Source organism: Babylonia areolata, chromosome 2, assembly GCF_041734735.1.
Source record: "Babylonia areolata isolate BAREFJ2019XMU chromosome 2, ASM4173473v1, whole genome shotgun sequence".
Lineage (NCBI taxonomy): Eukaryota > Metazoa > Mollusca > Gastropoda > Neogastropoda > Buccinidae > Babylonia > Babylonia areolata.
This window is the reverse complement of record NC_134877.1, coordinates 57,013,255-57,028,654: the sequence shown is the minus strand read 5'-3', so window position 1 is coordinate 57,028,654 and position 15,400 is coordinate 57,013,255. Positions and strand designations below refer to the sequence as shown.

Sequence of the window (15,400 nt, the reverse complement as noted above, 5' to 3'; positions counted from 1 at the left end):
TAGCTGGGGTAATAGCTCATTTTATGGGAAAATTAATTTTATGACATAGAAGAATAGCTGGGGTAATAGAAGGTAATTTGTAGATCAGCATCAGCACTTGAAATTGGTGGGATAACAGAAGGTAGTTTGTAGATCAGAATGAGCATTTGAAATTTTCTAGAAAAATCTGTGCAATCTGAAACAAACAAAAAAACATCATGTTGAAAACGAAATAAATGTAAAACATCGTCAAGATTTCCTTTTTGACCAGTACATTTAGTAAGGTTTTATTTTACAGAACTCGTTAACGAGCTTCTGGTTAGCTGGTTAATATTTCTGTTAAACGGTTTTTGAGAATAAAGTGAAAACCTTATCTTTGACAGTGTGAATCAGAACAAAGGTCAAAGCCAAAGTGCAAAGATGTGAGAGCTGCACGGAAATGTGCATTTTCATTTCATTAAAACAAAAAAAATCTAAGGAAAAAAAAAAAGCATCTGTCAGGCGTGACTGCCACAGGAAAGCCCCAGAGGCCATTCCTGATATCTGTGCAAATCCTAATAGAAAATAGGGGAGGGAGAAGGGGGTGAACCTTAGGTATGTCACCAAAATTGATGGGGCAGGCAACACTCTTCACTCCCAGGCCCCCCAGTGAGGTGTCACCTTTTCACACCAGGGGCTTTCACAGCCCACGCCCCCACCCCTCTGTCCCTGCCTGCTCCATACTTTTTTGATTCAGTCCCCCTCACATCCCTGAAAGTGACTTAACACCAGTCAACTCTAAATGAAAATGGAAATTTCTTTGCTTTATGACTTTCTTAAAAGTTGAAGCACATGGTGTTCATTTTGGACAGTATAAAAATGCTGCCTGTATCAGAACCCTTTGGTCTGCATGAAACACATCGTTACACACAAACAAAACAAAACCTATCAATATTTTTCTAAAGGAAAATCAGCACTTTCTATATTTATGTAAAACTGATTATGTCTCAGATGCTCACTGTTGCAGAAAAGGAAAATATTTATTTCCATGGAAATGCCAATAAAGTCATCACATGTGCTGCCTTCAGTATCTCTGAGAATAATTATGTTTTTACTGTCACTGCTTAAGTGCATCATGAATTTTGTTGCTTGGTTGGTGAGACCTTTATTGAGTCGTATATTTTTCAAAAGTTGCATGTTATAATTTGAAATTTGACTGGTTTGTATTACCATCACTGGGTATGTTAATGATCAGTTTTTGATTTGTGTTCCATGTGGCTGGTTTGCAAGTTGGCAATATTCATTGTATTATACTACCAAGTCTTAGTTAAGATCTGTTTTCCATATTTATCTTTAAACAGGTTGCAACATTATTCCTCCGTTACAGCTGTGTAATCTCAGAGACATTTTGTTTTTATGAGGAAACACTTACTCATTGAGATGGATTTGAAAGTTGTCAAGTTATTTAACAGTTGTGACTTGCAGACCACAAAGCAAGATTCACAATTGAGACTTACTTCCAGTTGGGGTGCATTTGACATGGTGATTATGTTGTATAACATATGTGGCAAAGTGAATTTCTGAAAGATATGTGACAAAAGTTCATTTCTGTAAGGTATGTGGCAAAGTGACAACTGATTTTCTGTGTTTTCTTTTACTGAATGATGGTGGTGATAGAAGCAAATGCTGAGTAATACTGTTGGAATTACACTTGTGATACATGTAGAAAATGTGCATGAGGTTGCAGAGTGCAAGTGTTTCTGATGTCTAAAATGTTGCATGTGCTGTCTGATTCATAGGTTTAGATTGATAATAAATTTTGAAAAGTTTATAAAATGTGTGCCTTTTTAAAAATTTTTTAACACACCAGCACACACAACTACACAATATAATGAACAAAGACAAAAGCAACCAACATGTTTTGACTGTGACCTTTGGAAATATGCTTGCATATTTTATTTTATAACTGAACAGCACTCACAGTTGCCTAAAACTTTAGGTTGCTGTGACTGCTGAACCCTTTAGATTTTTACAACATTAAAAAAGTTTGTTCTCATTGGTCACATACCGGTATGTGCATGTTAGTAATGCCCTGCATCACATACTTTCTCAGAAAAACAATATAATCACTTCGGTTAAAGCACATTCACCAGCAATTGTTCACAAATGTACATGCACAGCAGGAATACCCACTGGACTTCAAATGAAAGAACCATGTTTGCCTATGCAATAGTGAGGAAGTGCTGGGAAAGCCATCCCAAATCCCCCAAACACACACAAGATTGTGTGCAATGTGCATGGCAGCTTAATAATTTTTTGTTGGAAAGCCTGTGTACACCCACAAAATTTGTCAGTCCAATACACCATGCATTTGATGCCCAGAGTTGGAACATGTCTGCAGAGGAAACAGTTAAATCTGGTCAAGTGGTCTGAAATCTTAAAGTTGGTGAACACATCAACAATTTCATGCTCTTTCTTTTTTTCACCAACAATTTAATTTTGATGGGTCTGTCTTCTTTATGAAAACTGATGAACTAATCAAGCATTTCTTACATAATTGGGGGTTGGAAGCAGGAGGAGAAGGAGTGTAAACAACTGGCAGAAAACAGGATCCTGTGGATGAAGGAAGTAGTGTCAGTCGTGTCCAGCACAAAACTGTTTGAAGTACTAAAGAAGTGATGCTTTCACACTGTCAATCTGCTGAGGAACTGCCTTTGTCACTGGTCTTACCAAGTTCTGTCTCTGCACTCATCTTGAACTGTTTGGACACAGTCTCAGAAATCAACTGAAAACAAAACAAATCATGAAGATTAAAAGGTGTGTAAGTGACAAAGTTCTGTATTAGTGCAGAAGCATCAGACATGCTTCAAGAAGTTAAGCATTATATGATTAGACTAACATGAAAGAAAACAACACAATGCGATGGCAGGCTTAGCCTTCAAGAAACTTCTTGCAAGGAACAGATGAAACAAAATGGAGGTAAATAAAATCACAGTGCAGTGTACAACAATCAATTTATCAGTTATCACTTTGGAAAGTTTGAAATATGACTCATAAAGTGCTGAACAAATATAGTTCTCAAAGGAAAAACCAGCAAGCCTACTAAAGCAGCTGGCACTAATGACTGTTAAAATTCAGTTTTGAAGTCCGAAAATAGCTTCCTCTGTGCTCATGTCCCTGTGTGTGTGTGTGTGTGTGTGTGTGTGTGTACATACAATTAACAGGACATCAAATTTACAATCCCATGTACCTACCTTCGACATCCGTTTACGGATTTGTTTGACAGAAGTCATAATGGAAGCCTCCACCTTGGGCTCCACAAGGGGCCGCTGCCCTAAAATATGCTCCCTAGTTTCAGGATCTGATGGAAGTGATGGCCCCTGATCTTCCCCGAGTCTAAATGCTTCTCTCCGAATCGCTCTGTTCATTTCTTCATCCTTCTCTTTGGCCACACTCCGTTTTGAAGAGATACTCTTTTCTTCTGACTTTGTGTCTTTGTTCTCTTTGATTTGTCTTGGCACAAACCGTGGTGGAGGACCTTTAGGTTTGTAGTGCTTCACAATAACCTTGTTGCTACCTGCACAAGGGGCTTTTGTAAAAGATTTTGAAGAAAAGTCACTGGATTTGACGACAAGTGAACAACGTTCCTGGGAAGATATATCCGATACTGATGTAACAGGCTGTAGTCTGTTATCTGCTGTCCTGTCACTGCTTACCAGAGAATTGAGGGAATCACCTCTCCCTTCAACACTTTGATGGTCCCTTTTAATTTTGCTATCCCATTTTCCCTCACTGTCCTCTGGTGGCAACCTGGGGTCATACCCGGGAGGGAAGCTGGCATTGGCAGAGGGTACCCAGGCAAACCCGTAATCTTCTCTCGTAAAGTGAGGAGTTTTGTATTGGCTGGCATCAAAACTGACTCCAGGCATTGGCGGGGGTGGAATCTGGAATGTAACATCATCCAACAGCAGATCAGATGTACAATTTCCTTGGCTATGCTGAGCAACACGACCAGAGCCATGTACAGATGGGGCCATTTGTGTTCTCTGGGAAGATGAATGAACACTGGTTGCAGGAGGGGAGCTGGATGCAGTTACAGATGAACTTGTGGTTACTTGAGGCATCAAAGGTGGTGGAGGTGGTGGTGGTGGTGGTGGAGGTGGCAGTGTTCGTGGTGGTGGCTGATAAGAGACGGGTGCTTCAGGCAGCGCTGACCTTTGCGGAGATGGCAAACTCAACCGACTTCCATTTGAAGAACCAGTTGTTGATGGTATGGGCGTTGTCTGAACACTGCTGCCTGATTCAGACTCTTTTTCTGTAGAAAATGCAGTCATATAAGAATATACACGGGAAGATCTATGTATACAGAGTCTCAGCATCATAGACATGTACACATATGCACATACCCACACATCCAAAACATAGAGAAATATATAATTACCACACACACACACATACACCAATGCTTACCCTAGGCCCGAAGAGAGATTACATACAGAAATAAGGCAAAAAGAGACTGGGTCCTACAAATTCAAGCCTGATGCTTTCTTTCATTATGATTAACCCTCTCAGAATTGACACATTTTACTATGCAGTAAGCTGGGAAAATCTAAGAAATGGGGAAAAAAAAAATCATGCTTGTAATCTCAGTTCAGTCATATCTTACAAATTATCAAAGAGAACATATCTCCATGCTTCACACCTAACAGTAATATCAACATTCTCAGAAATAACAATCTTTGCATTACGCACCTTAGAACACACACTCCATCACGTCATAATGCCATGATTTTTGACAACACACAAACAAAGAGACACAGACAAGAAAAAACAGAAAATGACAGAGAGACAAAGAAAGGTCACACTGCACTTCCCCCGTTTAACCTCCAACACAAACCCAAACACAATGCACTACAATCCCACGCCCAAGACAATCAAGGGAGTAATTTCTTCTTGCTAAACAGGCGTCTTTTCTGCTTTGCTGAGCGAATAAAATCAAATCATGTTGCTTAAAGCCCAACACAAAGGTGCCATTTCAGGGTGAATACTCATCAGTTTTTAAAATCAGTTTAAAAAACACACCAACATCAAAATAATGCTAACAGGTCAATTAAAGCAGCATTAAAAAGACCAAATCGCAACCTTCCCGAAACAGGAAGTGTGGTTATTTGAATGACATACATGCTGTAGGCCAACAGCACAGTCAAGGGTCAAACTTACCAAGTTTCCTGACTTTAGCAGCAATGACTTTACGGCGATCTTGAAGTTTCTCTCGTGTTTCTTGGACTGTTTCATATTCAGGGGCATAACAGATGTGCAAACTTCCTCCAAAAAAGGAATAATCATCCAGTTTTTTCTTGGCAAATCTGCAAAGCATAACATAAAATCAATTAAAAAGAAAAGAAAAAGAAATCAATAACCAGCGGGGTCTGCACTAGTTGGGTCACGGTTAAGTATGTGTAATTAAAGATAGATTTACATGGTGTTGCAGAATACGAAATGCTGAGAGAAGTTTGAACAAACAACAGTGCTTAATGACTGGATTGGCTTATATACATAATTTGTGTGTGTGTGTATTTCGCAGACATATATATCATTTTTATATGTGTATATAAGTGTGTATGCCTGAAAACATGAATAAGCATAAACTTTATGACTGTGTGTGTGTCTCTGTGTGAAATCTAAGAAGCTGCAGAATGCCATTAATCATACCTTGCAGATTGAATTTTCTGGAACTTGGCAAGATAGACTTCAGTGAACTTGTCAGCAGGATACTCATCCAGTGGATACAGATCTTCAATGGTTCCATATGCTGTCAGCAGTTTGGCCAGCTGATCTTTGGCGCCCACAGCAGGCACATTCTGGATCAGCAAGTACCTGGATTCTTGATGAACTGTATACACCTACAGAATCAGATAAAGCAACTACATGTATACCCTCTTTGAAATTATGATGACTAACAGTTTCAAGAAGGTGTCAAAGTGTGCGGACTGATCCATAGCCAGCTAAACCACACCTGCTTTAAAAACAGATAATGACTTAACTTTTTTTAATATAAAAAAGAGCAGATACCTGACCTGCACACATACCCAATATGCTAGTCTGGCCTTGAGAGCGCACTCTAGGTTTGAAAAAAAAGGGTGTTTTGTTTTAATTGTGAGGATGATAGCTGACTTTGCAACAGTACAGATAACCCATTTTGGTCTGAGACTGTCATATTTCAGTTTCAAGGAGATGTCAAATCATGCGGAGTGACCCATGATACAGTCCTGGGTCCGCAACACAATCATTTTCATCTGCTTTCAAATAAAAAGAAAACGGGAACGAACATAGACTCAACGACTTCTAATAATCGCCAGTGATCCCACAGGACTGGATTTTCACAAGGAACATAACATACCTTAACTGATGTCAATTTTCTACCGTCTCGGTAGGCTGGTCGAGTGGTACATACTTCTTGTTTAACATGGTGTTTTGGAATATTTGACGATTCCATGACTGCCGACGACCAAACGATGAAAACTTTCGCGAAAAGGGAGAACACCAACCGATAAAAAGGGAAGCTACTCCAGCAGTATGGAATGTAACCAAAGCTGAAACCAAGCGATTCGAAAGTGTTTGTTTAGAAGAAGTAAATGTTGCGAAACTGTTGCCATTACACATTTTGTACCACAGAGCCTGATACGAGTCTATATATGACATTTTAATCACATCCACTCGCTGAGTAGATTTGGAAGAAAAGAGCGGCAGCATGTTTTTAGTTGGACTGACGGGCGGCATCGCCACTGGGAAGAGTACTGCTTCCAACATGTTTAGGGTGTTGGGGATACCAGTTATTGATGCTGACAAAATAGCGAGAGATGGTATGTATGTTCGAATATACACAATGTAACATAAAGTGTGTGCGCGCGTGCGTGTAGACAAAGGATATGTATAAGGACGAAAGAGGTGCATGGTGAGAGCGACAGCATTGTGAACATGCCTCCCAGTGATCAAGGGATGAAACCGTCATCAAGGCCAATAAAACAAAAAAAATTGGGACAACTTTTAACGCGCGCGCGCGCATGTGTGTGTGTGTGTGTGTGTGTGTGTGTGTGTGTGTGTGACTATTTTGTTTAAATGTGTATTTTCAGGGAGCTAATGGGAACACGCTGGATCATGTGCACTCATTGTAGATATTATAAGGACTCGCTTCAATTTAAAATGATTGCTGTAATTCCAGTTGGTTTCATACTTAACTGCTTGATAATGAAATTTGGAATAAACTGTTACCTCAGCTGAAACAAGTACCAACTATTCAAGAATCAACTGGTTGATTCATCAACATTCTCTTTCTAGAAGTTTTGACAATTGAAAATGATAGTTGATACCCTAGTTTGAAATGACTTATTCAAAAGCTTTACATCTGATTTTGGCGCTACTACAACAACTTCTACTACCATGACTCCCACTAGTACCACTTTTACTTCTTCAACTACTACTACTACAGTACTAGAACTGCTGCTGTTACTACAACTTTAGTGATCTAGTTGTGCTCACAGAACTGAGGAGCCTAGTTAGCACAAGCATCAACTCTAACTTTGGCTCCATGGTCAGTGAATGTAAACTAACAAGCCCTTCCTAGGCCAGCCTTTGTCTCCCCCACTATCTGCTTGCATGCAATGACCCCTATTGGCACTTTCTCATCAGTTGATTCTCTGTGTTTGTGTGAAGACCTGTGCACTGTACAGTACAGAATAAAAATAATAAATTTTCATAATAATAAAAAAAGCACAACCATACATCATTACATGATTCAGTGTTTTCACTGGATGTAATGAATGGAACTTGGAAGAACCCAAAACAACAACATATTACGTTCACTTAACACATACATCTGCACACACAAACACACATCTGCACACACACAAACACACAGGCACACATGCACAAAACTAGATTCATTCAGCAATATGTCTACTTATTATTAAGTTGCATACATGCAGATAAAAGATTCCAGGTTCCATATATATACATATGCACATGTGTTTCAGTGGTGCAGCCTGGCATGCCAGCATGGAAGGCCATCAGAGAACAGTTTGGAGAGGATGTATTTCTGGAGGATGGTCAACTGGACAGAGCAAAGATGGGAAATATTGTGTTCTCTGATGCTGACAAACGCAGGCAGCTGAACGGCATTACCCACAAAGAAATACGCGGTGTTATTCTCTGGGAGATATTTCTGTGCTATATAAAAGGTTTGTCAGTTTTGTGGACCACGGTTGAAAAATGGCTATAATCTGTATAAGACTGATTAAGACAATAACACACACACACACACACACACACACACACACACACACACACACACACACACACACACACACACACACACACCTATTTTTGGTAATCTTGCATGATTATATATTGTATCTTATTTGTTATAACACTTTTGATATGTAAGCATACATTATTACATGTCAGCTTGTGTGGATTTTAATATTAAATTACAGACTTTATAGTGATATTGGCTTCTTTCTTTTATTTATACTTATATATTTATTGTATGGTTGTGATGTGTTTTTTTTGTCAAACTGTGACACTTTCTTACTGCACATGGTACTATAGTATAATCATAATTCACAATCCTTTTATTTGAGACAGATATATGTTAACATAATAGAACATAATCCACAATAATGTTGATTGAAAATGTGTGTGTGTGTGTGTGTGTGTGTGTGTGTGTGTGTGTGTGTGTGTGTGTGTGTGTGTGTGTGTGTGTGTGCAGGTTACCAGTTTGTTGTGTTGGATCTTCCATTGCTTTTTGAGTCCAGAAACATGATTTCCTTTGTCAGCTACATTGTTGTGGTGTCCTGGTAAGTGGTATACATATCACCTGTGTAGCTCAGGAATGTAACAGCCATCCCATATATATGTATCTATGTCTACACATTTCATAGTTGCTTTTGCCTCATTTGAAATTATCAGGACTATGATTAAGATCCCCAAATCCTTTTCATGTATTTTTGACATATCAGTATTTTAGCACTTTCATCCTCGTACACCATGCAGATATATATACAATTTTGACATGACATTTCTGTATGATATACCCATACATATAAATAAATAGTGAAAGGCACAACATTTGTTCCTTGTCCTTTTTAACCAAAGTCTGGTGGCTTAGACTATTGATCAGTGTCACCTGTCCATTCCATTTCAGAACTAAATCTCTGACTGCCTGGAACTGTCACTAGTGTCAGTGCCTCTTCATATTCTGGACACTTACATTAATAAAATTTATGTACACACACACACACACACACACACACACACACACACACACACACACACACACACACAACACCACACAACACAACACAAACTCTGAGAAGAACTGCATGCTTGCGGTGTCGTCAATGTGGCATGAAAAAGGTTAAGGTGAAGTTTAATTGTTCCCATTGTCATCCGTTTCATAATTATGATATATTTGGAAAGCGTCAGTCAGATTGTGTACTATTATACTGGTTTTACTCACTTATTCATGACATTTTCCAGCACCGAGGGACAGCAGCTGCAGAGGCTGATGGCAAGAAACCAGTTTTCACGTGAAGAAGCAGAGTCCAGGATCAACTCCCAGATGCCGCTGATGGAAAAGCGTCGCTTGGCTTCCTACGTCGTCGACAACAGCGGGACTCGGGAAATGACGGAGAAGCAGGTGCTGGACCTGTACAACAAGTTCCGGCACTCCAGAGCTCACTGGCCTATGCGCATCCTGGGCCTGATGAGCCTGGGCTTGCTTGTCTGGATAGGTTTGAAAATAATTGGAGCATTTTTGTAGCTGGAGCTGTGAGTGTGAGGGGGAAAAAAACACACCAAAGTTGCTTGCTGTGTGCAAGGTGTGTGTCACTGTATGCATGTGTGTGTGTATGTGTGCATCTGTGTGTCTGCGGGGGGGTGCGTGTGTGGTTTTAGGGGGTTGTGGGGGGGGTAGTGTGGGGGAGGTCTGTGGGGATCACTTTTGTGTTTGTTAAACACTGTAGACACACATATGTATATATATTTGTACACACACACACACACACACACACACAGAAATGCACCACCTACCCTTCCCAACCCAACAACCTACTCTTTCCCATCTAAAAAAGTAAAAGCTTTTCAATTAATCAATCAAACAGATCTCCCATCAGTGAGCAAACTGACAATCATCAGTCAGTGGATCACTATTGTAATACTAAACAGACATCAACTATGTTTTGTCAGTGAATGTTGATTATGTCTGAAAAATAACCATTATTGATCGGATCACAAGAGGGTTGTGTTTGTGTATCTTGAATGTCAGATTTTTCCATGTCACCTTGAATATCAAAATCACTGTCACAGAATGTATGTCACATTTTACATGTTATGTTTTAAATGATGTTAACAACTGGAAAAGAATATTCCATTTGTATTGATCAACAACCTTAATATGATAAGCGTATGATTTATGTTCTAATTATGCTGGGATCAGATATTTATCTGTATACCATCAATAAGATGGCACATTTTGCATTCCAACACATATCATATGAACATAAGAACTAGCAACACGGTACACATTGTATTTGCAGCTTATAACTGTGCTGGTTTCTGTTTGGGAACAGATCTCTGTGCCATCAACAATAACAACCCCCCCCCCCCAAAAAAAAAGAGCTTTTAACCTTCCTCAGCTGAAATCAGGTACCCATTCACACCTGGGTGAAGTGAGGAAAATTGGAGTAAAGTGCCTTTCTCAAGGGCATAACACCATGCCGAAACTCGATCCCTGATCACTGGTGCATACTAGATCAGAAGACCAACACCTAACCAACTCTGCCACAGTGCCTTCACCAGCATGAAGTTTATGGTTTGTTATTACTGTGTTGTACCAAACTCAAAACTAGTGTGTTTGCAGATTGGTTAACATTTGAAAAGAACTGGACAACCTGTGAAGACTTTTTGTTTTGTTTTGATGTATTATATATAACTTGCACTAATTACTGCTTGTGGAAATGCTAACAGTCATGCTAACAGGCACTTGAAAGTTGAGTTAAAAATACGAACAGATAAAAGAGAAAAGGTACAAAAATGTGTAGTTTAAGGAAAGGCATATAGAAGAAAAATAAAGCAGGTTTCGGCCTTCTGTTACAGGTAAGGAAAGATATAAATACAGAGTGATTTATGCAGTTGTAAAATCATGATGTATGAATGTATGAGTGGCAGTGTGAGTGTGTCATGTGTGTGTTTTAGCACAAATACACATACGGATGTACATTTGCACATGTGCATGCTTGCATGCATGTATGCACACATGTTAATGGAGATGAATGTATGTTTTTGGCACTCTGAATCTAGTTGTATCATTTAAATAAAGAATATTGTGGATGATCATGATATACTGTTGAAAATCAAAAGTTTTACATAGACCGCTGTTTCTAATGAAATGGTTCTTATATTGAGCGCAAGATACTGTCACCTCTTTTCTTTCACCATTCTTTAGCTGCCCCATGTTCATAGCTCATTCTGATGAGAAGACAAACCAAAACATATTACTTTTAAGAGACTGTTAGGATGTGCTAATTTTGGTTCCTGTAGTGACTTTTTGCAAAGCTTTAATTTGTTTTCAAGTGTCTTCCACTTGATGGACATGTCTTTGGGAGTTTTGCTTGATTTTCCTGACTGACAGTGCAGATGTGAGCATTTCTGGGGCCAGGTTGATGCGAGGATCTGATATGAAAAGAAGTGCTTAATACAATTTTGTAGAAGTGTCCCATACTGAACCAGATCTTTGTATCTGCATCTTCTTCCATCATTGTAGAAGAAATCAAGAAAAATTGCACCAGATTTTGTAGCCTTCCGTGCTTTGCTTTCGTTGTGAAACCAGTTTTAAGTTCCCCTTCATTTCCAGATGGGAAAAGAGTGTGAGGAAGACAAAGGGAAATGTAGCACAGAATGGTTGAAAAAGGACTGAAGGAGAATGGCTGTACCTGGGGGAAGCTTGCTTAGACAGCACGAGACCAGCAGCAGTGGAGATCTATAGGCTGCAGTGAAGTGTTAGTGGCAACGCATCCACCTAGGAGGGGGGAACTGGGACAGACCAAACCCTGTTGCGGCTGTGTTTCAGAGATTCTGGATGGGTAGGTGAGGGCAATGCCATTGAAACAGCGCAGAAAAGATGGGGCAGCAAAAGCAGAACATGTTTCAAATAATGATTTATATTAGTCGGTATGCTGTTTTGTAGATAATTGTCAAATCATGTTTGGCTTTAAATGAAAATTGTTGACATTGATTTTTGTTCCATTGCCCGGTGGAAATGTTTTCTAGCTATAATGTTTGTCCAATTTTGTAAGCAGAAATAATTTTTGACTCTGCTGTGTTTGACTAGTTTTGTTTGTATGTGGTGATTTTGATAGTTGTGACTGTGTGAGTGTGTGTGTGTGTGTGTGTGTGTGTGCTGTGAGAGAGGTAGTTGGAAAGAAGTGGGAGAGAAAGATTCTCTGAATGTTAGACTTTCACAGTTTTCATTTAAAATCTGTCTTCTGCCTTGTCCCCAGTGTTGCATTTATCAGATTTACGTATATTAGCTGTCACTATTCCCACCAAGGTCAATAATCTGTGGTGTAAATTTTTTGACAACTATGCATATTAATGATTAGATATTCCTGTGATGATATGATGATGGGTATTCGGCGCATTTGGCAAATTGGCATTTTCTTTGTTGGTGTTGAGGATTGTTCAGAATTCCACTGCATTTTGATACTGATGATGATTATTGCTTTTATATGGATGGTTTTGTGTTCATAATGTACATATGAGATGTTTCTTTATCACTGGGTGGTGTCTTTGGTTCGTTCAGTTTTATTGTTAGGTTATTCAGATACAGATTAGTGATTGGTGTGTGTGTGTGTGTGTGTGTGTGTGTGTGTGTGTGTGTGTGTGTGCATGTTCATGTGTGCACTCATGCATGAATGTGAATTGGTTGTTGATTGATTTTATTTTTCATAAAGAGACTCATAATCATGAGAGAGAAAAAAAACACCCCAAAATATTCAGCTTACAATTTGGTTTATCATTATCTTAAAATTATAAACAAGATTTGTTGGTTGTGACTTACTGCATTGTTTGCATTGTTAATCAAGACTGAATGTAATTTGTGTTCATTGTTTGTGTTTGCCCTTGTTTGCTCATGCATATATATTTTTTTTTTGTCTCGGGGTTGGGGGACGTCATTGTTGGGAGGTTACCTACAATGTGTGTTCACACTCTCGTAGCCAGTGTGGTGTACATTTCTTAGGATAAGATGATTGCTCTGCAATGCTGGTATGGATTACCTTGACATATTGGCAGCCACATTTTGTAAACCTTCATTTGGCTTTGATTTGACCAAAACAAACATGCACACGTGCGCGCACACACACACACACACTCTCTCTCTCTCTCTCTCTCTCTCTCACACACGCATACACACACACTCACACACACACTCTCTCTCTCTCTCTCTCACACACACACACACAGACACAGACACACACACACATACACACACCTTTGCTATGGAGCTAAATACACTTCAGGTTCTTATGAATAACATGTTGTCTGTTCATTCAGTTAATGTGAAATGTGTGTTATGTTTTCTTCTGTTTTTGCCTAGTTAGTATGAAAAAAAGAAGCCATTCAGTTATATGTACTTCTGGTACACTTATGCAATGATGACAATTATGAGCTTAATGATGTTGAATACCATTTTTGATTTGGTGTCAGTGAAGCTATCTCAAACAACCAGTGTCAAATATTGTTTGGCAACCACAGCAGAGACTGCAGCGGGTGATTCAGAACCACAATATACCACATTATGGAGGCTGAAATTTTGTCTGACCTGTGAACATGTTGGATTGTGGAAACCACAAGGCCAAAACCACCACCTTGACCCCCTTGTTTCAGAATATGGGGCAAGGTCGGGGAAGAAAAACAAAGTAATTGTAATGAGTTGATTGGTGGAACATGGTTCTGATGCTTTGTTGTTTTTTCCTGTTTAAAATTTGACTTGGAATATGTGAAGAAAGCTGGAGAAGGGGGCATTGTTCTTGCTGTTGTCAGCCTTGGAATTTTGGCTGTCCCGGGGAAAGCCCATATTTGCATTTTAAAGCAAACAGGTTTTGTCATTGGTGGGTTGTGGCCTACTATACAGTTTTGAATGAAAATTCCATACATATATTCATATTCATTTTTTAAGATACAGATTTATTCATTTATCAGTTACTATTTTTTATATTTATTTGTTCATTATTATTATTTTTTCTTTACTTATATCAATCTGTTAACTTTTTACATGCAACACAAGATGATTAGATAGGTGATTAATATTCTTATTTATTTATTTGTTTGTTTAATTTTCTTGTACTTAAAATAACAAACATTGTATGATCATTATTTGATGATTTGTGGGATGTTTATTGATAAGACTTAAATGTTTTCTTCCGTGTATGTTGCATCATATACATGATGGAAAATGTGGGAAGTGGAAATGTAATAAAACCTTGTTTACAAGAGTAAAAAGGAAAATAAATCAAATACTTATCTCATTTTTAGTGTACATTTTTTAATGTGAACGCAAGACAGTTTCATGTTTTTTTTGTTGTTTTTGTTTTTTTTTGAGAACACTGTTGCATGTTATATATTAAAAGTACCATTCTTTGTGTACCAAAGTTGTGGGGTTCCTTACATGTGAGCAGGCGTTTCACGTGTTCTTCATTTACATATCTGATAATCATGACAATGTACATCTTTCATTCTGAATGTGGATTTAATTCAGAATCATTATAGCACATGAAGCTGTTAAGTGGTTTACAATAAAGGTTCTTTTCATGTTTCTCTCAATTTCCAGGTTTCAATACTTTTGAACTGGGCTTGTCAATTGTGTGAGTGTGGCCGACCCATTTTCATTCACAATGTTCATATCTGATATGGACTGTGAACCTTTGATTCTGAACGCAAGGCATTTTTTTAAAATCCACGGTAGCACATGAAAGAAAGAAAGAGACAGAAAAAACCTGATGGATTGACAACATTGTAGAATGGGTGGAAAAAATTTGCAAATACCCAAGCTTTGACACCCAACCGACAGATCAGGAGGAATCAGGTGAACAGTCCTGTGTGGCGAGAAGAAGAAGAAGAAGCACATGAAACTAACAGTTTATACATTAAATACATGGTTTCACACATCTCACCTGGGCATGTCTGGTGTGGGGTATGGCTTTTCCATTTAGGAAGTGGGTTGTCCATATCTATTCAGGCTCGCTGGTGGCTGACGAGGTCAATGCAGGACAGGCAGGTCCGTCTGCAGCGGCTACAAATGAAGATCTGTCCTGGGTCAGTTTCTGTGATGTCATGGGTTTTCCTTTCCCATTTTATCACCTGCAGGATCACTTGTGTTTCCTCG

General features: G+C 38.8%; 2 protein-coding genes across 2 annotated transcripts; one reads left to right on the top strand and one right to left on the bottom strand.

Moving 5' to 3' along the window:
- Positions 1-107: 107 nt before the first annotated feature.
- Positions 108-6,483, bottom strand: LOC143275557 (uncharacterized). Its single transcript, XM_076579753.1, has 5 exons — positions 6,359-6,483; positions 5,671-5,861; positions 5,179-5,324; positions 3,213-4,273; positions 108-2,743 (listed from the first exon to the last, which is right to left on the bottom strand). The coding sequence occupies exons 1-5, from the start codon at positions 6,452-6,454 to the stop codon at positions 2,651-2,653; spliced, it is 1,587 nt and encodes a 528-aa protein (XP_076435868.1). The 5' UTR covers positions 6,455-6,483; the 3' UTR covers positions 108-2,650.
- A 59-nt stretch (positions 6,484-6,542) lies between these two features.
- Positions 6,543-14,832, top strand: LOC143275539 (dephospho-CoA kinase domain-containing protein-like). Its single transcript, XM_076579729.1, has 4 exons — positions 6,543-6,821; positions 7,992-8,195; positions 8,726-8,813; positions 9,496-14,832. The coding sequence occupies exons 1-4, from the start codon at positions 6,710-6,712 to the stop codon at positions 9,776-9,778; spliced, it is 687 nt and encodes a 228-aa protein (XP_076435844.1). The 5' UTR covers positions 6,543-6,709; the 3' UTR covers positions 9,779-14,832.
- Positions 14,833-15,400: the final 568 nt, after the last annotated feature.